The sequence below is a fragment of the Salvelinus alpinus genome, chromosome 4, assembly GCF_045679555.1.
Source record: "Salvelinus alpinus chromosome 4, SLU_Salpinus.1, whole genome shotgun sequence".
In the NCBI taxonomy this organism is placed as follows: domain Eukaryota; kingdom Metazoa; phylum Chordata; class Actinopteri; order Salmoniformes; family Salmonidae; genus Salvelinus; species Salvelinus alpinus.
In genome coordinates this window covers 83934114-83961613 of record NC_092089.1, presented here as the reverse complement: position 1 = coordinate 83961613, position 27500 = coordinate 83934114, and the positions used below count along the sequence as shown (strand labels likewise).

The window sequence follows — 27500 nt, the reverse complement described above, 5'->3', positions numbered from 1 at the left end:
TCATTGTTATACTAATTTCCGCGACGCATATAAGGCCCTCCCCCGCCCCCCTTTCGGAAAAGCTGACCACGACTCCATTTTGTTGATTCCAGCCTACAAACAGAAACTCAAACAACAAGCTCCCGCGCTCAGGTCTGTTCAACGCTGGTCCGACCAATCTGAATCCACGCTTCAAGACTGCTTCGATCACGCGGATTGGAATATGTTCCGCATCGCGTCCAACAACAATATTGACGAATATGCTGATTCGGTGAGCGAGTTCATTAGGAAGTGCATTGACGATGTCGTACCCACAGCAACGATAAAAACATTCCCAAACCAGAAACCGTGGATTGACGGCAGCATTCGCGTGAAACTGAAAGCGCGAACCACTGCTTTTAACCAGGGCAAGGTGACCGGAAGCATGACCGAATACAAACAGTGTAGCTATTCTCTCCGCAAGGCAATCAAACAGGCTAAGTCCCAGTACAGAGACAAAATCGAGTCGCAATTCAACAGCTCAGACACAAGAGGTATGTGGCAGGGTCTACAGTCAATCACGGATTACAAAAAGAAAACCAGCCCCGTCGCGGACCAGGATGTCTTGCTCCCAGACAGGCTAAACAACTTTTTTGCCCGCTTTGAGGACAATACAGTGCCACTGACACGGCCCCCTACCAAAACCTGCGGGCTCTCCTTCACTGCAGCCGAGGTGAGTAAAACATTTAAACGTGTTAACCCTCGCAAGGCTGCAGGCCCAGACGGCATTCCCAGCCGCGTCCTCAGAGCATGCGCAGACCAGCTGGCTGGTGTGTTTACGGACATATTCAATCAATCCTTATCCCAGTCTGCTGTTCCCACATGCTTCAAGAGGGCCACCATTGTTCCTGTTCCCAAGAAAGCTAAGGTAACTGAGCTAAACGACTACCGCCCCGTAGCACTCACTTCCGTCATCATGAAGTGCTTTGAGAGACTAGTCAAGGACCACATCACCTCCACCCTACCGGACACCATAGACCCACTCCAATTTGCTTACCGACACAATAGGTCCACAGACGACGCAATCGCAACCACACTGCACACTGCCCTAACCCATCTGGACAAGAGGAATACCTATGTGAGAATGCTGTTCATCGATTACAGCTCAGCATTTAACACCATAGTACCCTCCAAACTCGTCATCAAGCTCGAGACCCTGGGTCTCGACCCCGCCCTGTGCAACTGGGTCCTGGACTTCCTGACGGGCCGCCCCCAGGTGGTGAGGGTAGGTAACAACATCTCCACCCCGCTGATCCTCAACACTGGGGCCCCACAAGGGTGCGTTCTGAGCCCTCTCCTGTACTCCCTGTTCACCCACGACTGCGTGGCCATGCACGCCTCCAACTCAATCATCAAGTTTGCGGATGACACTACAGTGGTAGGCTTGATTACCAACAACGACGAGACGGCCTACAGGGAGGAGGTGAGGGCCCTCGGAGTGTGGTGTCAGGAAAATAACCTCACACTCAACGTCAACAAAACAAAGGAGATGATTGTGGACTTCAGGAAACAGCAGAGGGAGCACCCCCCTATCCACATCAAAGTTTTAAGTTCCTCGGTGTACACATCACGGACAAACTGAATTGGTCCACCCACACAGACAGCGTTGTGAAGAAGGCGCAGCAGCGCCTCTTCAACCTCAGGAGGCTGAAGAAATTCGGCTTGTCACCAAAAGCACTCACAAACTTCTACAGATGCACAATCGAGAGCATCCTGTCGGGCTGTATCACCGCCTGGTACGGCAACTGCTCCGCCCACAACCGTAAGGCTCTCCAGAGGGTAGTGAGGTCTGCACAACGCATCACCGGGGGCAAACTACCTGCGCTCCAGGACACCTACACCACCCGATGTCACAGGAAGGCCATAAAGATCATCAAGGACAACAACCACCCAAGCCACTGCCTGTTCACCCTGCTATCATCCAGAAGGCGAGGTCAGTACAGGTGCATCAAAGCAGGGACCGAGAGACTGAAAAACAGCTTCTATCTCAAGGCCATCAGACTGTTAAACAGCCACCACTAACATTTAGTGGCCGCTGCCAACATACTGACTCAACTCCAGCCACTTTAAAAATGGGAATTGATGGAAATTATGTAAAAATGTACCACTAGCCACTTTAAACAATGCCACTTAATATAATGTTTACATACCCTACATTACCCATCTCATATGTATATACTGTACTCTATATCATCTACTGCATCTTGCCATCTTTATGTAATACATGTACCACTAGCCACTTTAAACTATGCCACTTTATGTTTACATACCCTACAGTACTCATCTCATATGTATATACCGTACTCTATACCATCTACTGCATCTGCCATGCCGTTCTGTACCACCACTCATTCATATATCTTTATGTACATATTCTTTATCCCTTTACACTTGTGTGTGTGTGTAAGGTAGTAGTTGTGGAATTGTTAGGTTAGATTACTTGTTGGTTATTACTGCATTGTCGGAACTAGAAGCACAAGCATTTCGCTACACTCGCATTAACATCTGCTAACCATGTGTATGTGACTAATAAAATTTGATTTGATTTGATTTGATTTGGGAGAACGGCTGAGAGAAAGGAGTCTAGAACTCTATAATAATGAATAATAATAATAATAATTATTATTATAATAACAATAACAATAATAATAATAATAATAATAATATTTAATAATACAAATAATAATGATAATAATGTACTCCACTGTTCTCTTTATTCTATGGTATAATACTCCACTGTTCTCTTTACTCTGTGGTATAATACTCCACTGTTCTCTTTACTCTGTGGTATAATACTCCACTGTTCTCTTTACTCTGTGGTATAATACTCCACTGTTCTCTTTACTCTGTGGTATAATACTCCACTGTTCTCTTTACTCTGTGGTATAATACGCCACTGGTCTCTTTACTCTGTGGTATAATACTCCACTGTTCTCTTTACTCTGTGGTATAATACTCCACTGTTCTCTTTACTCTACTATGGTATAATACTCCACTGTTCTCTTTACTCTGTGGTATAATACTCCACTGTTCTCTTTACTCTGTGGTATAATACTCCACTGTTCTCTTTACTCTACTATGGTATAATACTCCACTGTTCTCTTTACTCTGTGGTATAATACTCCACTGTTCTCTTTACTCTACTATGGTATAATACTCCACTGTTCTCTTTACTCTGTGGTATAATACTCCACTGTTCTCTTTACTCTGTGGTATAATACTCCACTGGTCTCTTTACTCTGTGGTATAATACTCCACTGTTCTCTTTACTCTGTGGTATAATACTCCACTGTTCTCTTTACTCTGTGGTATAATACTCCACTGCTCTCTTTACTCTGTGGTATAATACTCCACTGTTCTCTTTACTCTGTGGTATAATACTCCACTGTTCTCTTTACTCTGTGGTATAATAATCCACTGCTCTCTTTACTCTGTGGTATAATACTCCACTGTTCTCTTTACTCTGTGGTATAATACTCCACTGCTCTCTTTACTCTGTGGTATAATACTCCACTGTTCTCTTTACTCTGTGGTATAATACTCCACTGTTCTCTTTACTCTGTGGTATATTACTCCACTGTTCTCTTTACTCTGTGGTATAATACTCCACTGTTCTCTTTACTCTACTATGGTATAATACTCCACTGTTCTCTTTACTCTATGGTATAATACTCCACTGTACTCTTTACTCTATGGTATAATACTCCACTGTTCTCTTTACTCTGTGGTATAATACTCCACGGTTCTCTTTATTCTATGGTATAATACTCCACTGTTCTCTTTACTCTGTGGTATAATACTCCACTATTCTCTTTACTCTGTGGTATAATAATCCACTGTTCTCTTTACTTTGTGATATAATACTCCACGGTTCTCTTTATTCTATGGTATAATACTCCACTGTTCTCTTTACTCTATGGTATAATACTCCACTGTTCTCTTTACTATGTGGTATAATACTCCACTGTTTTCTTTACTTTGTGGTATAATACTCCACTGTTCTCTTTACTCTGTGGTATAATACTCCACAGTTCTCTTTACTTTGTGGTATAATACTCCACTGTTCTCTTTACTATGTGGTATAATACTCCACTGTTCTCTTTATTCTATGGTATAATACTCCACTGTTCTCTTTACTCTGTGGTATAATACTCCACTGTTCTCTTTACTATGTGGTATAATACTCCACTGTTCTCTTTACTCTATGGTATAATACTCCACTGTTCTCTTTACTCTATGGTATAATACTCCACTGTTCTCTTTACTCTATGGTATAATACTCCACTGTTATCTTTACTCTATGGTATAATACTCCACTGCTCTCTTTACTCTGTGGTATAATACTCCACTGTTCTCTTTATTCTATGGCATAATACTCCACTGTTCTCTTTACTCTATGGTATAATACTCCACTGTTCTCTTTACTCTATGGTATAGTACTCCACTGTTCTCTTTACTATGTGGTATAATACTCCACTGTTCTCTTTACTCTATGGTATAATACTCCACTGTTCTCTTTACTATGTGGAATAATACTCCACTGTTCTCTTTACTCTATGGTATAATACTCCACTGTTATCTTTACTCTGTGGTATAATACTCCACTGTTCTCTTTACTCTGTGGTATAATACTCCACTGTTCTCTTTACTATGTGGTATAATACTCCACTGTTCTCTTTACTCTATGGTATAATACTCCACTGTTCACTGTTCTCGTTACTCTATGGTATAATACTCCACTGTTCACTGTTCTCTTTACTCTATGGTGTAAATACTCCACTGTTCTCTTTACTTTATGGTATAATACTCCACTGTTCTCTTTACTCTGTGGTATAATACTCCACTGTTCTCTTTACTCTATGGTATAATACTCCACTGTTCTCCTTACTCTGTGGTATAATACTCCACTGATCACTGTTCTCGTTACTCTATGGTATAACACTCCACTGTTCTCTTTATTCTATGGTATAATACTCCACCGTTCTCTTTACTCTGTGGTATAATACTCCACTGTTCTCTTTACTATGTGGTATAACACTCCACTGTTCTCTTTATTCTATGGTGTAATACTCCACCGTTCTCTTTACTCTGTGGTATAATACTCCACTGTTCTCTTTACTCTATGGTATAATACTCCACTGTTCTCTTTAATCTGTTGTATAATACTCCACTGTTCTCTTTACTCTACTATGGTATAATACTCCACTGTTCTCTTTACTCTATGGTATAATACTCCACTGTTCTCTTTACTCTGTGGTATAATACTCCACTGTTCTCTTTACTCTATGGTATAATACTCCACTGTTCTCTTTACTCTATGGTATAATACTCCACTGTTCTCTTTACTCTATGGTATAATACTCCACTGTTCTCTTTACTCTATGGTATAATACTCCACTGATCACTGTTCTCGTTACTCTATGGTATAACACTCCACTGTTCTCTTTATTCTATGGTATAATGCTCCACCGTTCTCTTTACTCTGTGGTATAATACTTCACTGTTCTCTTTACTATGTGGTATAATACTCCACTGTTCTCTTTACTCTGTGGTATAATACTCCACTTTTCTCTGTACTCTGTGGTATAATACTTCACTGTTCTCTTTACTCTGTGGTATAATACTTCACTGTTCTCTTTACTATGTGGTATAATACTCCACTGTTCTCTTTACTCTGTGGTATAATACTTCACTGTTCTCTTTACTATGTGGTACAATACTCTACTGTTCTCTTTACTCTATGGTATAATACTCCACTGTTCTCTTTACTCTGTGGAATAATACTCCACTGTTCTCTTTACTCTGTGAAATAATACTCCACTGTTCTTTTTACTCTGTGGTATGATGCTCCACGGTTCTATTTACTCTGTGGTATAATACTCCACTTTTCTCTGTACTCTGTGGTGTAATACTCCACTGTTCTCTTTACTCTACTATGGTATGATACTCCACTGTTCTCTTTACTCTGTGGTATAATACTCCACTGTTCTCTTTACTCTGTGGTATAATACTCCACTGTTCTCTTTATTCTATGGCATAATACTCCACTGTTCTCTTTACTCTGTGGTATAATACTCCACTGCTCTCTTTACTCTGTGGTATAATACTCCACTGTTCTCTTTACTCTGTGGTATAATACTCCACTGTTCTCTTTACTCTATGGTATAATACTCCACTGTTCTCCTTACTCTGTGGTATAATACTCCACTGATCACTGTTCTCGTTACTCTATGGTATAACACTCCACTGTTCTCTTTATTCTATGGTATAATACTCCACCGTTCTCTTTACTCTGTGGTATAATACTCCACTGTTCTCTTTACTCTGTGGTATAATACTCCACTGTTCTCTTTACTCTATGGTATAATACTCCACTGTTCTCCTTACTCTGCTGGTATAATACTCCACTGATCACTGTTCTCGTTACTCTATGGTATAACACTCCACTGTTCTCTTTATTCTATGGTATAATACTCCACCGTTCTCTTTACTCTGTGGTATAATACTCCACTGTTCTCTTTACTATGTGGTATAACACTCCACTGTTCTCTTTATTCTATGGTATAATACTCCACCGTTCTCTTTACTCTGTGGTATAATACTCCACTGTTCTCTTTACTCTATGGTATAATACTCCACTGTTCTCTTTAATCTGTTGTATAATACTCCACTGTTCTCTTTACTCTACTATGGTATAATACTCCACTGTTCTCTTTACTCTATGGTATAATACTCCACTGTTCTCTTTACTCTGTGGTATAATACTCCACTGTTCTCTTTACTCTATGGTATAATACTCCACTGTTCTCTTTACTCTATGGTATAATACTCCACTGTTCTCTTTACTCTATGGTATAATACTCCACTGTTCTCTTTACTCTATGGTATAATACTCCACTGATCACTGTTCTCGTTACTCTATGGTATAACACTCCACTGTTCTCTTTATTCTATGGTATAATGCTCCACCGTTCTCTTTACTCTGTGGTATAATACTTCACTGTTCTCTTTACTATGTGGTATAATACTCCACTGTTCTCTTTACTCTGTGGTATAATACTCCACTTTTCTCTGTACTCTGTGGTATAATACTTCACTGTTCTCTTTACTCTGTGGTATAATACTTCACTGTTCTCTTTACTATGTGGTATAATACTCCACTGTTCTCTTTACTCTGTGGTATAATACTTCACTGTTCTCTTTACTATGTGGTACAATACTCTACTGTTCTCTTTACTCTATGGTATAATACTCCACTGTTCTCTTTACTCTGTGGAATAATACTCCACTGTTCTCTTTACTCTGTGAAATAATACTCCACTGTTCTTTTTACTCTGTGGTATGATGCTCCACGGTTCTATTTACTCTGTGGTATAATACTCCACTTTTCTCTGTACTCTGTGGTGTAATACTCCACTGTTCTCTTTACTCTACTATGGTATGATACTCCACTGTTCTCTTTACTCTGTGGTATAATACTCCACTGTTCTCTTTACTCTGTGGTATAATACTCCACTGTTCTCTTTATTCTATGGCATAATACTCCACTGTTCTCTTTACTCTGTGGTATAATACTCCACTGCTCTCTTTACTCTGTGGTATAATACTCCACTGTTCTCTTTACTCTGTGGTATAATACTCCACTGTTCTCTTTACTCTGTGGTATAATAATCCACTGCTCTCTTTACTCTGTGGTATAATACTCCACTGTTCTCTTTACTCTGTGGTATAATACTCCACTGCTCTCTTTACTCTGTGGTATAATACTCCACTGTTCTCTTTACTCTGTGGTATAATACTCCACTGTTCTCTTTACTCTGTGGTATATTACTCCACTGTTCTCTTTACTCTGTGGTATAATACTCCACTGTTCTCTTTACTCTACTATGGTATAATACTCCACTGTTCTCTTTACTCTATGGTATAATACTCCACTGTACTCTTTACTCTATGGTATAATACTCCACTGTTCTCTTTACTCTGTGGTATAATACTCCACGGTTCTCTTTATTCTATGGTATAATACTCCACTGTTCTCTTTACTCTGTGGTATAATACTCCACTATTCTCTTTACTCTGTGGTATAATAATCCACTGTTCTCTTTACTTTGTGATATAATACTCCACGGTTCTCTTTATTCTATGGTATAATACTCCACTGTTCTCTTTACTCTATGGTATAATACTCCACTGTTCTCTTTACTATGTGGTATAATACTCCACTGTTTTCTTTACTTTGTGGTATAATACTCCACTGTTCTCTTTACTCTGTGGTATAATACTCCACAGTTCTCTTTACTTTGTGGTATAATACTCCACTGTTCTCTTTACTATGTGGTATAATACTCCACTGTTCTCTTTATTCTATGGTATAATACTCCACTGTTCTCTTTACTCTGTGGTATAATACTCCACTGTTCTCTTTACTATGTGGTATAATACTCCACTGTTCTCTTTACTCTATGGTATAATACTCCACTGTTCTCTTTACTCTATGGTATAATACTCCACTGTTCTCTTTACTCTATGGTATAATACTCCACTGTTATCTTTACTCTATGGTATAATACTCCACTGCTCTCTTTACTCTGTGGTATAATACTCCACTGTTCTCTTTATTCTATGGCATAATACTCCACTGTTCTCTTTACTCTATGGTATAATACTCCACTGTTCTCTTTACTCTATGGTATAGTACTCCACTGTTCTCTTTACTATGTGGTATAATACTCCACTGTTCTCTTTACTCTATGGTATAATACTCCACTGTTCTCTTTACTATGTGGAATAATACTCCACTGTTCTCTTTACTCTATGGTATAATACTCCACTGTTATCTTTACTCTGTGGTATAATACTCCACTGTTCTCTTTACTCTGTGGTATAATACTCCACTGTTCTCTTTACTATGTGGTATAATACTCCACTGTTCTCTTTACTCTATGGTATAATACTCCACTGTTCACTGTTCTCGTTACTCTATGGTATAATACTCCACTGTTCACTGTTCTCTTTACTCTATGGTGTAAATACTCCACTGTTCTCTTTACTTTATGGTATAATACTCCACTGTTCTCTTTACTCTGTGGTATAATACTCCACTGTTCTCTTTACTCTATGGTATAATACTCCACTGTTCTCCTTACTCTGTGGTATAATACTCCACTGATCACTGTTCTCGTTACTCTATGGTATAACACTCCACTGTTCTCTTTATTCTATGGTATAATACTCCACCGTTCTCTTTACTCTGTGGTATAATACTCCACTGTTCTCTTTACTATGTGGTATAACACTCCACTGTTCTCTTTATTCTATGGTATAATACTCCACCGTTCTCTTTACTCTGTGGTATAATACTCCACTGTTCTCTTTACTCTATGGTATAATACTCCACTGTTCTCTTTAATCTGTTGTATAATACTCCACTGTTCTCTTTACTCTACTATGGTATAATACTCCACTGTTCTCTTTACTCTATGGTATAATACTCCACTGTTCTCTTTACTCTGTGGTATAATACTCCACTGTTCTCTTTACTCTATGGTATAATACTCCACTGTTCTCTTTACTCTATGGTATAATACTCCACTGTTCTCTTTACTCTATGGTATAATACTCCACTGTTCTCTTTACTCTATGGTATAATACTCCACTGATCACTGTTCTCGTTACTCTATGGTATAACACTCCACTGTTCTCTTTATTCTATGGTATAATGCTCCACCGTTCTCTTTACTCTGTGGTATAATACTTCACTGTTCTCTTTACTATGTGGTATAATACTCCACTGTTCTCTTTACTCTGTGGTATAATACTCCACTTTTCTCTGTACTCTGTGGTATAATACTTCACTGTTCTCTTTACTCTGTGGTATAATACTTCACTGTTCTCTTTACTATGTGGTATAATACTCCACTGTTCTCTTTACTCTGTGGTATAATACTTCACTGTTCTCTTTACTATGTGGTACAATACTCTACTGTTCTCTTTACTCTATGGTATAATACTCCACTGTTCTCTTTACTCTGTGGAATAATACTCCACTGTTCTCTTTACTCTGTGAAATAATACTCCACTGTTCTTTTTACTCTGTGGTATGATGCTCCACGGTTCTATTTACTCTGTGGTATAATACTCCACTTTTCTCTGTACTCTGTGGTGTAATACTCCACTGTTCTCTTTACTCTACTATGGTATGATACTCCACTGTTCTCTTTACTCTGTGGTATAATACTCCACTGTTCTCTTTACTCTGTGGTATAATACTCCACTGTTCTCTTTATTCTATGGCATAATACTCCACTGTTCTCTTTACTCTATGGTATAATACTCCACTGTTCTCTTTACTATGTGGTATAATACTCCACTGTTCTCTTTACTCTATGGTATAATACTCCACGGTTCACTGTTCTCGTTACTCTATGGTATAATACTCCACTGTTCTCTTTACTATGTGGTATAATACTCCACTGTTCTCGTTATTCTATGGTATAATACTCCACGGTTCACTGTTCTCGTTACTCTATGGTATAATACTCCACTGTTCTCTTTACTATGTGGTATAATACTCCACTGTTCTCGTTATTCTATGGTATAATACTCCACGGTTCACTGTTCTCGTTACTCTATGGTATAATACGCCACTGTTCACTGTTCTCTTTACTCTATGGTATAATACTCCACTGTTCACTGTTCTCATTACTCTATGGTATAATACTCCACTGTTCACTGTTCTCTTTACTCTATGGTATAACACTCCACTGTTCTCTGTATTCGGTGGTATAATACTCCACTGTTCTCTTTACTCTATGGTATAATACTCCACTGTTCTCTTTACTCTGTGGTATAATACTCCACTGTTCTCTTTACTCTGTGGTATAATACTCCACTGTTCTCTTTACTCTGTGGTATAATACTCCACTGTTCTCTTTACTCGGTGGTATAATACTCCACTGTTCTCTTTACTCTGTGGTATAATACTCCACTGCTCTCTTTACTCTGTGGTATAATACTCCACTGTTCTCTTTACTCTGTGGTATAATACTCCACTGTTCTCTTTACTCTGTGGTATAATACTCCACTGCTCTCTTTACTCTGTGGTATAATACTCCACTGTTCTCTGTACTCTGTGGTATAATACTCCACTGCTCTCTTTACTCTGTGGTATAATACTCCACTGTTCTCTTTACTCTGTGGTATAATACTCCACTGTTCTCTTTACTCTGTGGTATAATACTCCACTGTTCTCTTTACTCTGTGGTATAATACTCCACTGTTCTCTTTACTCTATGGTATAATACTCCACTGTTCTCTTTACTTTGTGGTATAATACTCAAATGTTCTCTTTATTCTATGGTATAATACTCCACTGTTCTCTTTACTCTATGGTATAATACTCCACTGTTATCTTTACTCTATGGTATAATACTCCACTGTTCTCTTTACTCTGTGGTATAATACTCCACTGTTCTCTTTACTCTGTGGTATAATACTCCACTGTTCTCTTTATTCTATGGTATAATACTCCACTGTTCTCTTTATTCTATGGTATAATACTCCACTGTTCTCTTTACTCTGTTGTATAATACTCCACTATTCTCTTTACTTTGTGGTATAATACTCCAATGTTCTCTTTATTCTATGGTATAATACTCCACTGTTCTCTTTACTCTGTGGTATAATACTCCACTGTTCTCTTTACTATGTGGTATAATACTCCACGGTTCTCTTTATTCTATGGTATAATACTCCACTGTTCTCTTTACTCTATGGTATAATACTCCACTGTTCTCTTTACTCTGTGGTATAATACTCCACTGTTTTCTTTACTTTGTGGTATAATACTCCACTGTTCTCTTTACTATGTGGTATAATACTCCACTGTTCTCTTTATTCTATGGTATAATACTCCACTGTTCTCTTTACTCTGTGGTATAATACTCCACTGTTCTCTTTACTCTATGGCATAATACTCCACTGTTCTCTTTACTCTATGGTATAATACTCCACTGTTCTCTTTACTATATGGTATAATACTCCACTGTTCTCTTTACTCTATGGTATAATACTCCACTGTTCTCTTTATTCTATGGCATAATACTCCACTGTTCTCTTTACTCTATGGTATAATACTCCACTGTTCTCTTTACTCTGTGGTATAATACTCCACTGTTCTCTTTACTCTATGGTATAATACTCCACTGTTCTCTTTACTCTATGGTATAATACTCCACTGCTCTCTTTACTCTGTGGTATAATACTCCACTGTTCTCTTTATTCTATGGTATAATACTCCACTGTTCTCCTTACTCTATGGTATAATACTCCACTGTTCTCTTTATTCTATGGCATAATACTCCACTGTTCTCTTTAATCTATGGTATAATACTCCACTGTTCTCTTTACTCTATGGTATAATACTCCACTGTTCTCTTTACTCTGTGGTATAATACTCCACTGTTCTCTTTACTCTATGGTATAATACTCCACTGTTCTCTTTACTCTGTGGTATAATACTCCACTGTTCTCTTTACTCTATGGTATAATACTCCACTGTTCTCTTTACTATGTGGTATAATACTCCACTGTTCTCTTTACTCTATGGTATAATACTCCACTGTTCTCGTTACTCTATGGTATAACACTCCACTGTTCTCTTTATTCTATGGTATAATACTCCACCGTTCTCTTTACTCTGTGGTATAATACTCCACTGTTCTCTTTACTCTATGGTATAATACTCCACTGTTCTCTTTACTCTGTTGTATAATACTCCACTGTTCTCTTTACTCTACTATGGTATAATACTCCACTGTTCTCTTTACTCTATGGTATAATACTCCACGGTTGTCTTTATTCTATGGTATAATACTCCACTGTTCTCTTTACTCTGTGGTATAATACTCCACTGTTCTCTTTACTATGTGGTATAATACTTCACTGTTCTCTTTACTCTGTGGTATAATACTCCACTGTTCTCTTTATTCTATGGTATAATGCTCCACCGTTCTCTTTACTCTGTGGTATAATGCTGCACCGTTCTCTTTACTCTGTGGTATAATACTCCACTGTTCTCTTTACTCTATGGTATAATACTCCACTGTTCTCTTTACTCTATGGTATAATACTCCACTGTTCTCTTTACTCTGTGGTATAATACTCCACTGTTCTCTTTACTCTGTGGTATAATACTCCACTGTTCTCTTTACTCTGTGGTATAATACTCCACTGTTTTCTTTACTCTGTGGTATAATACTCCACTGTTCTCTTTACTCTGTGGTATAATACTCCACTGTTCTCTTTACTCTATGGTATAATACTCCACTGTTCTCTTTACTCTGTGGTATAATACTCCACTGTTCTCTTTACTCTATGGTATAATACTCCACTGGTCTCTTTACTCTGTGGTATAATACTCCACTGTTCTCTTTACTCTGTGGTATAATACTCCACTGTTCTCTTTACTCTGTGGTATAATACTCCACTGTTCTCTTTACTCTATGGTATAATACTCTACTGTTCTCTTTACTCTATGGTATAATACTCCACTGTTCTCTTTACTCTGTGGTATAATACTCCACTGTTCTCTTTACTCTGTGGTATAATACTCCACTGTTCTTTTTACTCTGTGGTATGATGTTCCACGGTTCTATTTACTCTGTGGTATAATACTCCACTTTTCTCTGTACTCTGTGGTGTAATACTCCACTGTTCTCTTTACTCTACTATAGTATGATACTCCACTGTTCTCTTTACTCTGTGGTATAATACTCCACTGTTCTCTTTACTCTGTGGTATAATACTCCACTGTTCTCTTTACTATGTGGTATAATACTCCACTGTTCTCTTTACTCTGTGGTATAATACTCCACTGTTCTCTTTACTATGTGGTATAATACTCCACTGTTCTCTTTACTCTATGGTATAATACTCCACTGTTCACTGTTCTCGTTACTCTATGGTATAATACTCCACTGTTCACTGTTCTCTTTACTCTATGGTGTAAATACTCCACTGTTCTCTTTACTTTATGGTATAATACTCCACTGTTCTCTTTACTCTGTGGTATAATACTCCACTGTTCTCTTTACTCTATGGTATAATACTCCACTGTTCTCCTTACTCTGTGGTATAATACTCCACTGATCACTGTTCTCGTTACTCTATGGTATAATACTCCACTGTTCTCTTTATTCTATGGTATAATACTCCACCGTTCTCTTTACTCTGTGGTATAATACTCCACTGTTCTCTTTACTATGTGGTATAACACTCCACTGTTCTCTTTATTCTATGGTATAATACTCCACCGTTCTCTTTACTCTGTGGTATAATACTCCACTGTTCTCTTTACTCTATGGTATAATACTCCACTGTTCTCTTTAATCTGTTGTATAATACTCCACTGTTCTCTTTACTCTACTATGGTATAATACTCCACTGTTCTCTTTACTCTATGGTATAATACTCCACTGTTCTCTTTACTCTGTGGTATAATACTCCACTGTTCTCTTTACTCTATGGTATAATACTCCACTGTTCTCTTTACTCTATGGTATAATACTCCACTGTTCTCTTTACTCTATGGTATAATACTCCACTGTTCTCTTTACTCTATGGTATAATACTCCACTGATCACTGTTCTCGTTACTCTATGGTATAACACTCCACTGTTCTCTTTATTCTATGGTATAATGCTCCACCGTTCTCTTTACTCTGTGGTATAATACTTCACTGTTCTCTTTACTATGTGGTATAATACTCCACTGTTCTCTTTACTCTGTGGTATAATACTCCACTTTTCTCTGTACTCTGTGGTATAATACTTCACTGTTCTCTTTACTCTGTGGTATAATACTTCACTGTTCTCTTTACTATGTGGTATAATACTCCACTGTTCTCTTTACTCTGTGGTATAATACTTCACTGTTCTCTTTACTATGTGGTACAATACTCTACTGTTCTCTTTACTCTATGGTATAATACTCCACTGTTCTCTTTACTCTGTGGAATAATACTCCACTGTTCTCTTTACTCTGTGAAATAATACTCCACTGTTCTTTTTACTCTGTGGTATGATGCTCCACGGTTCTATTTACTCTGTGGTATAATACTCCACTTTTCTCTGTACTCTGTGGTGTAATACTCCACTGTTCTCTTTACTCTACTATGGTATGATACTCCACTGTTCTCTTTACTCTGTGGTATAATACTCCACTGTTCTCTTTACTCTGTGGTATAATACTCCACTGTTCTCTTTATTCTATGGCATAATACTCCACTGTTCTCTTTACTCTATGGTATAATACTCCACTGTTCTCTTTACTATGTGGTATAATACTCCACTGTTCTCTTTACTCTATGGTATAATACTCCACGGTTCACTGTTCTCGTTACTCTATGGTATAATACTCCACTGTTCTCTTTACTATGTGGTATAATACTCCACTGTTCTCGTTATTCTATGGTATAATACTCCACGGTTCACTGTTCTCGTTACTCTATGGTATAATACTCCACTGTTCTCTTTACTATGTGGTATAATACTCCACTGTTCTCGTTATTCTATGGTATAATACTCCACGGTTCACTGTTCTCGTTACTCTATGGTATAATACGCCACTGTTCACTGTTCTCTTTACTCTATGGTATAATACTCCACTGTTCACTGTTCTCATTACTCTATGGTATAATACTCCACTGTTCACTGTTCTCTTTACTCTATGGTATAACACTCCACTGTTCTCTGTATTCGGTGGTATAATACTCCACTGTTCTCTTTACTCTATGGTATAATACTCCACTGTTCTCTTTACTCTGTGGTATAATACTCCACTGTTCTCTTTACTCTGTGGTATAATACTCCACTGTTCTCTTTACTCTGTGGTATAATACTCCACTGTTCTCTTTACTCGGTGGTATAATACTCCACTGTTCTCTTTACTCTGTGGTATAATACTCCACTGCTCTCTTTACTCTGTGGTATAATACTCCACTGTTCTCTTTACTCTGTGGTATAATACTCCACTGTTCTCTTTACTCTGTGGTATAATACTCCACTGCTCTCTTTACTCTGTGGTATAATACTCCACTGTTCTCTGTACTCTGTGGTATAATACTCCACTGCTCTCTTTACTCTGTGGTATAATACTCCACTGTTCTCTTTACTCTGTGGTATAATACTCCACTGTTCTCTTTACTCTGTGGTATAATACTCCACTGTTCTCTTTACTCTGTGGTATAATACTCCACTGTTCTCTTTACTCTATGGTATAATACTCCACTGTTCTCTTTACTTTGTGGTATAATACTCAAATGTTCTCTTTATTCTATGGTATAATACTCCACTGTTCTCTTTACTCTATGGTATAATACTCCACTGTTATCTTTACTCTATGGTATAATACTCCACTGTTCTCTTTACTCTGTGGTATAATACTCCACTGTTCTCTTTACTCTGTGGTATAATACTCCACTGTTCTCTTTATTCTATGGTATAATACTCCACTGTTCTCTTTATTCTATGGTATAATACTCCACTGTTCTCTTTACTCTGTTGTATAATACTCCACTGTTCTCTTTACTTTGTGGTATAATACTCCAATGTTCTCTTTATTCTATGGTATAATACTCCACTGTTCTCTTTACTCTGTGGTATAATACTCCACTGTTCTCTTTACTATGTGGTATAATACTCCACGGTTCTCTTTATTCTATGGTATAATACTCCACTGTTCTCTTTACTCTATGGTATAATACTCCACTGTTCTCTTTACTCTGTGGTATAATACTCCACTGTTTTCTTTACTTTGTGGTATAATACTCCACTGTTCTCTTTACTATGTGGTATAATACTCCACTGTTCTCTTTATTCTATGGTATAATACTCCACTGTTCTCTTTACTCTGTGGTATAATACTCCACTGTTCTCTTTACTCTATGGCATAATACTCCACTGTTCTCTTTACTCTATGGTATAATACTCCACTGTTCTCTTTACTATATGGTATAATACTCCACTGTTCTCTTTACTCTATGGTATAATACTCCACTGTTCTCTTTATTCTATGGCATAATACTCCACTGTTCTCTTTACTCTATGGTATAATACTCCACTGTTCTCTTTACTCTGTGGTATAATACTCCACTGTTCTCTTTACTCTATGGTATAATACTCCACTGTTCTCTTTACTCTATGGTATAATACTCCACTGCTCTCTTTACTCTGTGGTATAATACTCCACTGTTCTCTTTATTCTATGGTATAATACTCCACTGTTCTCCTTACTCTATGGTATAATACTCCACTGTTCTCTTTATTCTATGGCATAATACTCCACTGTTCTCTTTACTCTATGGTATAATACTCCACTGTTCTCTTTACTCTATGGTATAATACTCCACTGTTCTCTTTACTCTGTGGTATAATACTCCACTGTTCTCTTTACTCTATGGTATAATACTCCACTGTTCTCTTTACTCTGTGGTATAATACTCCACTGTTCTCTTTACTCTATGGTATAATACTCCACTGTTCTCTTTACTATGTGGTATAATACTCCACTGTTCTCTTTACTCTATGGTATAATACTCCACTGTTCTCGTTACTCTATGGTATAACACTCCACTGTTCTCTTTATTCTATGGTATAATACTCCACCGTTCTCTTTACTCTGTGGTATAATACTCCACTGTTCTCTTTACTCTATGGTATAATACTCCACTGTTCTCTTTACTCTGTTGTATAATACTCCACTGTTCTCTTTACTCTACTATGGTATAATACTCCACTGTTCTCTTTACTCTATGGTATAATACTCCACGGTTGTCTTTATTCTATGGTATAATACTCCACTGTTCTCTTTACTCTGTGGTATAATACTCCACTGTTCTCTTTACTATGTGGTATAATACTTCACTGTTCTCTTTACTCTGTGGTATAATACTCCACTGTTCTCTTTATTCTATGGTATAATGCTCCACCGTTCTCTTTACTCTGTGGTATAATGCTGCACCGTTCTCTTTACTCTGTGGTATAATACTCCACTGTTCTCTTTACTCTATGGTATAATACTCCACTGTTCTCTTTACTCTATGGTATAATACTCCACTGTTCTCTTTACTCTGTGGTATAATACTCCACTGTTCTCTTTACTCTGTGGTATAATACTCCACTGTTCTCTTTACTCTGTGGTATAATACTCCACTGTTTTCTTTACTCTGTGGTATAATACTCCACTGTTCTCTTTACTCTGTGGTATAATACTCCACTGTTCTCTTTACTCTATGGTATAATACTCCACTGTTCTCTTTACTCTGTGGTATAATACTCCACTGTTCTCTTTACTCTATGGTATAATACTCCACTGGTCTCTTTACTCTGTGGTATAATACTCCACTGTTCTCTTTACTCTGTGGTATAATACTCCACTGTTCTCTTTACTCTGTGGTATAATACTCCACTGTTCTCTTTACTCTATGGTATAATACTCTACTGTTCTCTTTACTCTATGGTATAATACTCCACTGTTCTCTTTACTCTGTGGTATAATACTCCACTGTTCTCTTTACTCTGTGGTATAATACTCCACTGTTCTTTTTACTCTGTGGTATGATGTTCCACGGTTCTATTTACTCTGTGGTATAATACTCCACTTTTCTCTGTACTCTGTGGTGTAATACTCCACTGTTCTCTTTACTCTACTATAGTATGATACTCCACTGTTCTCTTTACTCTGTGGTATAATACTCCACTGTTCTCTTTACTCTGTGGTATAATACTCCACTGTTCTCTTTACTCTGTGGTATAATACTCCACTGTTCTCTTTACTCTGTGGTATAATACTCCACTGTTCTCTTTACTCTGTGGTATAATACTCCACTGTTCTCTTTAACCTACTATGGTATAACACTCCACTGTTCACTGCTGAAGGGGAGAACTGTGCTTTTATTATCCACTTATCTTCTGGTTCTCTGGTATAATACAATTGTCTCACTGTTTCTCTGGTTCTGTGGTATAATACAGTATTCTCACTGATCTTTGGGTTCTATGGTATAAACAGTCGTTCCCACCGCTCTGTATTCCGTACTGTAGGATTCTATGGTAATCCTCTCCATTGAGACAGATTATCCTCTATCAGCATGCTTTACCAAACAGAAGATGAAAGACCTCATGGGGTGTAGAACTTTCCTCAGGAGGGACTGAGAGGTGGAACGAAAGGAGAGGAGAAAAGAGGAAGGCAGAGGAGAGGTGAGGAGAGGTGAGAAGAGGAGAGGTGAGGAGAGGAGGGCAGAGGAGAGGAGAGGTGAGGAGAGGAAGGCAGATAAGAGGTGAGGAGAGGTGAGGAGAGGAGAGGAGAGGAGGGCAGAGGAGAGGAGAGGTGAGGCGTGGAGAGGAGAGGAGAGTAGAGGAGGGCAGAGGAGAGGTGAGGAGAGGAGAGGTGAGAAGAGGAGAGTAGAGGAGAGTAGAGGAGAGGAGAGGAGAGTAGAGTAGAGGAGAGTAGAGGAGGGCAGAGGAGAGGAGAGGAGAGGAGAGGAGAGGAGAGGAGAGGAGAGGAGAGGAGAGGAGAGGAGAGGAGAGGAGAGGAGAGGAGGGGAGGGCAGAGGAGAGGTGAGGAGAGGAGAGGAGGGCAGAGGAGAGGAGGATGATTGAGAGGGTGGAGGAGAGGAGAAGAAAGCAGAGGGGGACAACAAGGAGAGGAGAGGAGCGTGTGCCAGACAGAGTAGACAGATGTTAAGGGTCTTTGGTAACTGTGGGTCTCTGAGTCTCTGACCCTTCCTGTCATCCTCCACCCAGAGTTACACTAACAGGACATACACACAGCCAGGGCCTGCTCTGACACTTAGCAGTGTTCTCCCTGTCAGAGGAACACTGGGTAATGAGGGAGGAGAAGGGTGTGGTACGGTACTAGTCCTGGTGCTGCTGTCTCTAAGGGTTTGGTACGGTACTAGTGCTGGTGATGCTGTCTCTAAGGGTTTGGTACTGTACTGGTCCTGCTGTCTCTAAGGGTTTGGTATTGTACTGGTGCTGCTGTCTCTAAGGGTTTGGTACTGTACTGGTGCTGCTGTCTCTAAGGGTTTGGTACTGTACTGGTCCTGCTGTCTCTAAGGGTTTGGTACTGTACTGATCCTGCTGTCTCTAAGGCTTTGGTTCTGTACTGGTCCTGCTGTCTCTAAGGGTTTGGTACTGTACTGGTGCTGCTGTCTCTAAGGGATTGGTACTGTACTGGTCCTGCTGTCTCTAAGGGTTTGGTACTGTACTGGTCCTGCTGTCTCTAAGGGTTTGGTACTGTACTGGTGCTGTTGTCTCTAAGGGTTTGGTACTGTACTGGTCCTGCTGTCTCTAAGGGTTTGGTACTGTACTGGTCCTGCTGTCTCTAAGGGTTTGGTACGGTACTAGTCCTGCTGTCTCTAAGGGTTTGGTACTGTACTGGTCCTGGTGCTGTTGTCTGTAAGGGTTTGGTACTGTACTGGTCCTGCTGTCTCTAAGGGTTTGGTACTGTACTGGTCCTGCTGTCTCTAAGGGTTTGGTACTGTACTGGTCCTGCTGTCTCTAAGGGTTTGGTACTGTATTGGTCCTGCTGTCTCTAAGGGTTTGGTTCTGTACTGGTCCTGCTGTCTCTAAGGGTTTGGTACTGTACTGGTCCTGCTGTCTCTAAGGGTTTGGTACTGTGTTGGTCCTGCTGTCTCTAAGGGTTTGGTACTGTACTGGTCCTGCTGTCTCTAAGGGTTTGGTACTGTACTGGTCCTGCTGTCTCTAAGGGTTTGGTACTGTACTGGTCCTGCTGTCTCTAAGGGTTTGGTACTGTACTGGTCCTGCTGTCTCTAAGGGTTTGGTACTGTACTGGTCCTGCTGTCTCTAAGGGTTTGGTACTGTACTGGTCCTGCTGTCTCTAAGGGTTTGGTACTGTATTGGTCCTGCTGTCTCTAAGCCCTATAACTGGAGCAGCAGACTCGGGCAGAAGATCACTGATCATATGAATATGGATTACTTATCATACCAAGGGTATCAGGTCATGATGCCAGAAGAGCTGAAGAGTGTGAATGGTTAAATGGTGAAATCAAGGTTTCCATTGGCTATCAGTTGAGGTGGGGGTGCAGTAATCTTGCCTTACAAAATTACATTTACAAGAGAGTGGGAGTTAATAGCAGAGTATCACGTGTACTTTTTCAGAGGGTGACCATGGGAGTCGTCTGTTACAATTGTACAATTTCTGAGTGGCGAGGTGCAAGTAGGCTAGTCTATTTCAGGGAGCGCTCTACGTAGGGTGAGTCACCATACATTTGGAAGAGACACACACACACACACACACACACACAAACACACAAATACACACACACACGTGGCCTGGAGAATGCTGTTTTTTCTTCGGTGGGGCTGGCCTATTGGGCAGCGGCCATATTTGTCCCTCCCTCCCTCCCTCCCTCCCTCCCTCCCTCCCTCCCTCCCTCCCTCCCTCCCTCCCTCCCTCCCTCCCTCCCTCCCTCCCTCCCTCCCTCCCTCCCTCCCTCCCCTCAGCCCCTCCCCTCCCTCCCTCCCTCCCTCCCCTCAGCCCCTCCCCTCCCTTCCCTCAGCCACTCCCCTCTGCCCCTCCCCTCACTGTAATCTGGCCGTGGGCTTTGAACAGGCTGAACATGCTGGAGACTCAATCTGTTGGGTGAATACAGAGAAACATGAGGCCTGGCCCACCCACAGACAAGACGTAGCAGAAAATAACCCAGCCCCAGACCAGCAAAGGCCAGAGCAGACCAGACCTGAGAGGGAAAAGAGAGCAGCACACTGCCAGAGCAGAGAGCAGAGAGCAGAGATAGAGATGTGTTGTGGTGCAGTGAAAAGAGAAGAAGAGATATGTGTTGTAGTGCAGTGAAAAGAGAAGAAGAGATATGTGTTGTGGTGCAGTGAAAAGAGAAGAAGAGATATGTGTTGTGGTGCAGTGAAAAGAGAAGAAGAGATATGTGTTGTGGTGCTGTGAAAAGAGAGGAAGAGATATGTGTTGTAGTGCAGTGAAAAGAGAGGAAGAGATATGTGTTGTAGTGCAGTGAAAAGAGAAGAATAGATATGTGTTGTAGTGCAGTAAAAAGAGAGGAAGAGATATGTGTTGTAGTGCAGTGAAAAGAGAGGAAAAGATATGTGTTGTAGTGCAGTGAAAAGAGAAGAAGAGATATGTGTTGTAGTGCAGTGAAAAGAGAGGAAGAGATATGTGTTGTGGTGCAGTGAAAAGAGAGGAAGAGAGATGTGTTGTAGTGCAGTGAAAAGAGAGGAAGAGATATGTGTTGTAGTGCAGTAAAAAGAGAGGAAGAGATATGTGTTGTAGTGCAGTGAAAAGAGAGGAAAATATATGTGTTGTAGTGCAGTGAAAAGAGAAGAAGAGATATGTGTTGTAGTGCAGTGAAAAGAGAAGAAGAGATATGTGTTGTAGTGCAGTGAAAAGAGAGAAAGAGATATGTGTTGTGGTGCAGTGAAAAGAGAGGAAGAGATATGTGTTGTAGTGCAGTGAAAAGAGAGGAAGAGATATGTGTTGTAGTGCAGTGAAAAGAGAAGAAGAGATATGTGTTGTAGTGCAGTGAAAAGAGAGGAAGAGATATGTGTTGTGGTGCAGTGAAAAGAGAGGAAGAGATATGTGTTGTGGTGCAGTGAAAAGAGAGGAAGAGATATGTGTTGTAGTGCAGTAAAAAGAGAGGAAGAGATATGTGTTGTAGTGCAGTGAAAAGAGAAGAAGAGATATGTGTTGTAGTGCAGTGAAAAGAGAGGAAGAGATATGTGTTGTGGTGCAGTGAAAAGAGAGGAAGAGATATGTGTTGTGGTGCAGTGAAAAGAGAGGAAGAGATATGTGTGCAATGAAAAGAGAAGAAGAGATATGTGTTGTGGTGCAGTGAAAAGAGAGGAAGAGATATGTGTTGTGGTGCAGTGAAAAGAGAGGAAGAGATATGTGTGCAGTGAAAAGAGAGGAAGATATATGTGTTGTGGTGCAGTGAAAAGAGAGGAAGAGAGATGTGTTGTGGTGCAGTGAAAAGAGAGGAAGAGATATGTGTTGTAGTGCATTGAAAAGAGAGGAAAATATATGTGTTGTAGTGCAGTGAAAAGAGAGGAAGAGATATGTGTTGTGAAAAGAGAGGAAGAGATATGTGTTGTGGTGCAGTGAAAAGAGAGTAAGAGATATGTGTTGTAGTGCAGTGAAAAGAGAGGAAGAGATGTGTTGTGGTGCAGTAAAAAGAGAGGAAGAGATATGTGTTGTAGTGCAGTGAAAAGAGAGGAAGAGATATGTGTTGTAGTGCAGTGAAAAGAGAAGAAGAGATATGTGTTGTAGTGCAGTGAAAAGAGAGGAAGAGATATGTGTTGTAGTGCAGTGAAAAGAGAGGAAGAGATATGTGTTGTAGTGCAGTAAAAAGAGAGGAAGAGATATGTGTTGTGGTGCAGTGAAAAGAGAAGAAGAGATATGTGTTGTGGTGCAGTGAAAAGAGAGGAAGAGATATGTGTTGTAGTGCAGTGAAAAGAGAAGAAGAGATATGTGTTGTAGTGCAGTGAAAAGAGAGGAAGAGAGATGTGTTGTGGTGCAGTGAAAAGAGAGGGAGAGATATGTGTTGTGGTGCAGTGAAAAGAGAGGAAGAGATATGTGTTGTGGTGCAGTGAAAAGAGAAGAAGAGATATGTGTTGTAGTGCAGTGAAAAGAGAGGAAGAGATATGTGTTGTAGTGCAGTAAAAAGAGAGTACGAGCGAAAATGAAGGTAACAGGATCAAAACAGATGGAGGCCATTTTGGCTCAAAGGGAGGCAGTGGTAGACCAGGGAATGAGAGGGAGAGAGAGACAACAAGGCAGCAGGAGAGAGAGAGAGAGAGAGAGAGAGAGAGAGAGAGAGAGAGAGAGAGAGAGAGAGAGAGAGAGAGAGAGAGAGAGAGAGAGAGAGAGAGAGAGAGAGAGAGAGAGAGAGAGAGAGAGACAGGACATAGGAATCATGAGTACTGCTGTCAGTGGAACCCAGAGGATGCATTGATTAACCTCTCATGTCCATTCTTCACCTTTCTTTTCCACATCTGTCTATCCCTCCATCTTCCACTTCTCACAGTAAACAGAAAGCCCATCATGCTACATATAGACAGTCTATCATGGTACTTAAAATGTACAGTTACCCTAATCTGTGCAGAATTTATCTCACAATATAACATTATGTTTTCAATCGACAGGTCTTCAGAATGTGAACCTAAATGCCAGAAAGTCTAACAATGTCATCTCTTTTCTCCCCCTCCCTCTCTTCCTCTCCCCCCGCTCCTCTTCCTCTCCCCCGCCCCTCTTCTTCTCTCTCCCTCTCTCCTTTCCTACCTCTCCCCTCTCCCATTCCTCTCTCTCTCCGTCTTCCCACTCTCCCTCTCCCCCTCCCTCTCCCCCTCCCTCTCTCTCTCCGTCTTCCCACTCTCCCTCTCCCCCTCCCTCTCCCTCTCCCCCTCTCTCTCTCTCTCTCTCCGTCTTCCCACTCTCCCTCTCCCCCTCCCTCTCCCCCTCCCTCTCCCTCTCCCCCCCTCTCTCTCTCTCTCTCCGTCTTCCCACTCTCCCTCTCCCCCTCCCTCTCCCCCTCCCTCTCTCTCTCCGTCTTCCCACTCTCCCTCTCCCCCTCCCTCTCCCCCTCCCTCTCCCTCTCCCCCTCTCTCTCTCTCTCTCTGCGTCTTCCCACTCTCCTTCCCCCCAGTCTGTTCCCAGTTCTCTAAAGGTGTCTATGCCATCATTGGCCTCTACGACAGGAAGACGGTGAACATGCTGATGTCGTTCTGCGGGGCGCTGCACGTGTGTTTCGTCACGCCTTCCTTCCCCATCGAGACGGCCAACCAGTTTGTGATCCAGCTGAGACCCGAGCTACAGGACACTCTGGTGGGGGTCATAGACCACTACGGATGGACCAAGTTCGTCTACATGTACAGCTCAGATTCTGGTGAGTAAAGGGGGTCAAAGGTCAAATGATGTATTCTCTGAATAGTGTCTGCATGTGAATGAATAGCTGTACTGGGTTGGCCTGGTGATTCTTTCAACATAATTGCTGGGACCATGCTGAAAAGCACAATGTAAAATAAAATATAATTGCCTGCTCAGTACGGTTCTGGTCGGCTCTATAGTGTGAAAAGACTATATCAACTTCACAATGATGCACAAATATAAGACAACAGGGAACATGTTCCATGTACAGTCCCTTCAGTAAGTATTCAGACCCCTTGACTTTTTCACCATTTTGTTACGTTACAGCCTTATTCTAAAATTGATTAGATGAATTTCTCGCATGGAATAGCCTTCATTTCTCAGATCAAGAATAGACTAACGAGTTTCAGAAGAAAGTTATTTGTTTCTGGCCATTTTGAGCCTGTAATCGAACCCACAAATGCTGATGGTCCAGATACTCAACTAGTCTGAAGAAGGCCAGTTTTATTGCTTCGTTAATCAAAACAACAGTTTTCAGCTGTGCTAACATAATTGCAAAAGGGTTTTCTAATGATCAATTAGCCTTTTAAAATGATACATTTGGATTAGCTAACACAACGTGCCATTGGAACACAGGAGTAATGGTTGCTGATAATGGGCCTCTGTACACCTATGTAGATATTCCATCACAAATCTGCTGTTTCCAGCTACAATAGTCATTTACAACATTAACAATGTTAATGTACTGTATTTCTGATCATTTTTATGTTATTTTAATTGACAAAAAATAGCTTTTCCTTCAAAAACAAGGACATTTCTAAATGACCCCAAGCTTTTGAACGGTAGTGTTATATTTGCTAAAATGTTTTGTCAATTTGCTTTGTCATTATGGGGTTTTGTGTGTAGACTGATGAGGGAAAAAACATTTTAATCTATTTTAGAATAAGGCTGTAACGTAACAACATATCAAGGGGTCTAAATACTTTCCTAATGCACGGTAGCAGACACTTACAGTCATACATTCTTTCATGTACTGGTGGTCCCGGGAATCAAACCGTCTATCCTGGCATTGCAAGCGCCATGCTCTACCAACTGAGCTACAGAGGACCACGACATTACCATAAAACACTACCGCTGGCTGGTTTGTCAAGGTTGTCAAGGAGACCAAGTGACACGGTAGTGAAACAGAGTGATATTCAGCTGACTATCCAGGCTAATAGACGGGGGAGTTGCTGGAGGTTTGGTAGGATCGCTGGGTCACAGGGTATGACGTTCCAGGTGTGTGTCAGGAATAGCTTTAGAAATGGAACATGAGCCTGTAAAATCTGCTCGTTAGAGAACGTTGCACACACACACACACACACACACACACACACACACACACACACACACACACACACACACACACACACACACACACACACACACACACACACACACACACACACACACACACACACACACACAAACAAACGTACCTACGCACGTACTACTGTGTGAGTGTTGCACGCGCACACATAAACACGTACACAATACATACTTCCTGCACACACACACCTCTCACAGGTCCTGTCTTGTGCAAGACATCAGTTGTCATACCAACCACAGTTAGTCATTCACTGATTGCCATGGTGACAGCGGAGGGGTAAGGAGTAGCCATTGTGTCCTTTCACAGTGAAAAGCCTTTTCAGCCACAGCTCTAGGACACACCTGCACATGGACAGACAACACACACAAAGGCACACAGACACAATGATTTGTCACACAAGGAGTAGGAGAGTGTTGAATGTCTCTAAGTCTCTCATGTTGTCAGGGTATTTGAAAAGCATACTTGTATGGCAGCAAGAGCAAAGCAAACACGTTTCAGCTGCTTCATTTTCTGTCGGTGCAGAAAGAATGACGCACATGTACACACCAGGTGTGCTCTACCTCCATCCCTACCTCCTTTCCTCTCAGTCTCTCCCTTCCTCTCCTCCCAGTCTCCCAGTCTCTCCCCTCCTCTCCTCCCAGTCTCTCCCCTCCTCTCCTCCCAGTCTCTCCCCTTCTTTCCTCCCAGTCTCTCCCCCCCTCTCCTCCCAGTCTCTCCCCTCATCTCCTCCCAGTCTCTCCCCTCATTTCCTCCCAGTCTCTCCCCCCCTCTCCTCCCAGTCTCTCCCCTCCTCTCCTCCCAGTCTCTCCCCTTCTTTCCTCCCAGTCTCTCCCCCCCTCTCCTCCCAGTCTCTCCCCTCATCTCCTCCCAGTCTCTCCCCTCATTTCCTCCCAGTCTCTCCCCCCTCTCCTCCCAGTCTCTCCCCTCCTTTCCTCCCAGTCTCTCCCCTCCTCTCCTCCCAGTCTCTCACCTCCTCTCCTCCCAGTCTCTCCCCTCCTTTCCTCCCAGTCTCTCCCCCCCTCTCCTCCCAGTCTCTCCCCTCCTCTCCTCCCAGTCTCTCCCATCCTTTCCTCCCAGTCTCTCCCCCCCTCTCCTCCCAGTCTCTCCCTTCCTCTCCTCCCAGTCTCCCAGTCTCTCCCCCCCTCTCCTCCCAGTCTCTCCCCTCCTCTCCTCCCAGTCTCTCCCCTCCTTTCCTCCCAGTCTCTCC

General features: G+C 40.8%; 1 protein-coding gene across 4 annotated transcripts in view; it reads left to right on the top strand.

Moving 5' to 3' along the window:
* The window catches only part of LOC139574569 (glutamate receptor 1-like), a 200176-nt gene that overhangs the window by 37702 nt on the left and 134974 nt on the right, over positions 1-27500 (top strand). For all 4 annotated transcript variants that reach the window (XM_071399283.1, XM_071399282.1, XM_071399286.1 and 1 more), the window contains exon 3: positions 24704-24943. In XM_071399283.1, the coding sequence (XP_071255384.1) occupies positions 24704-24943 (240 nt within the window). The remainder of the gene's footprint in view (positions 1-24703; positions 24944-27500) is intronic.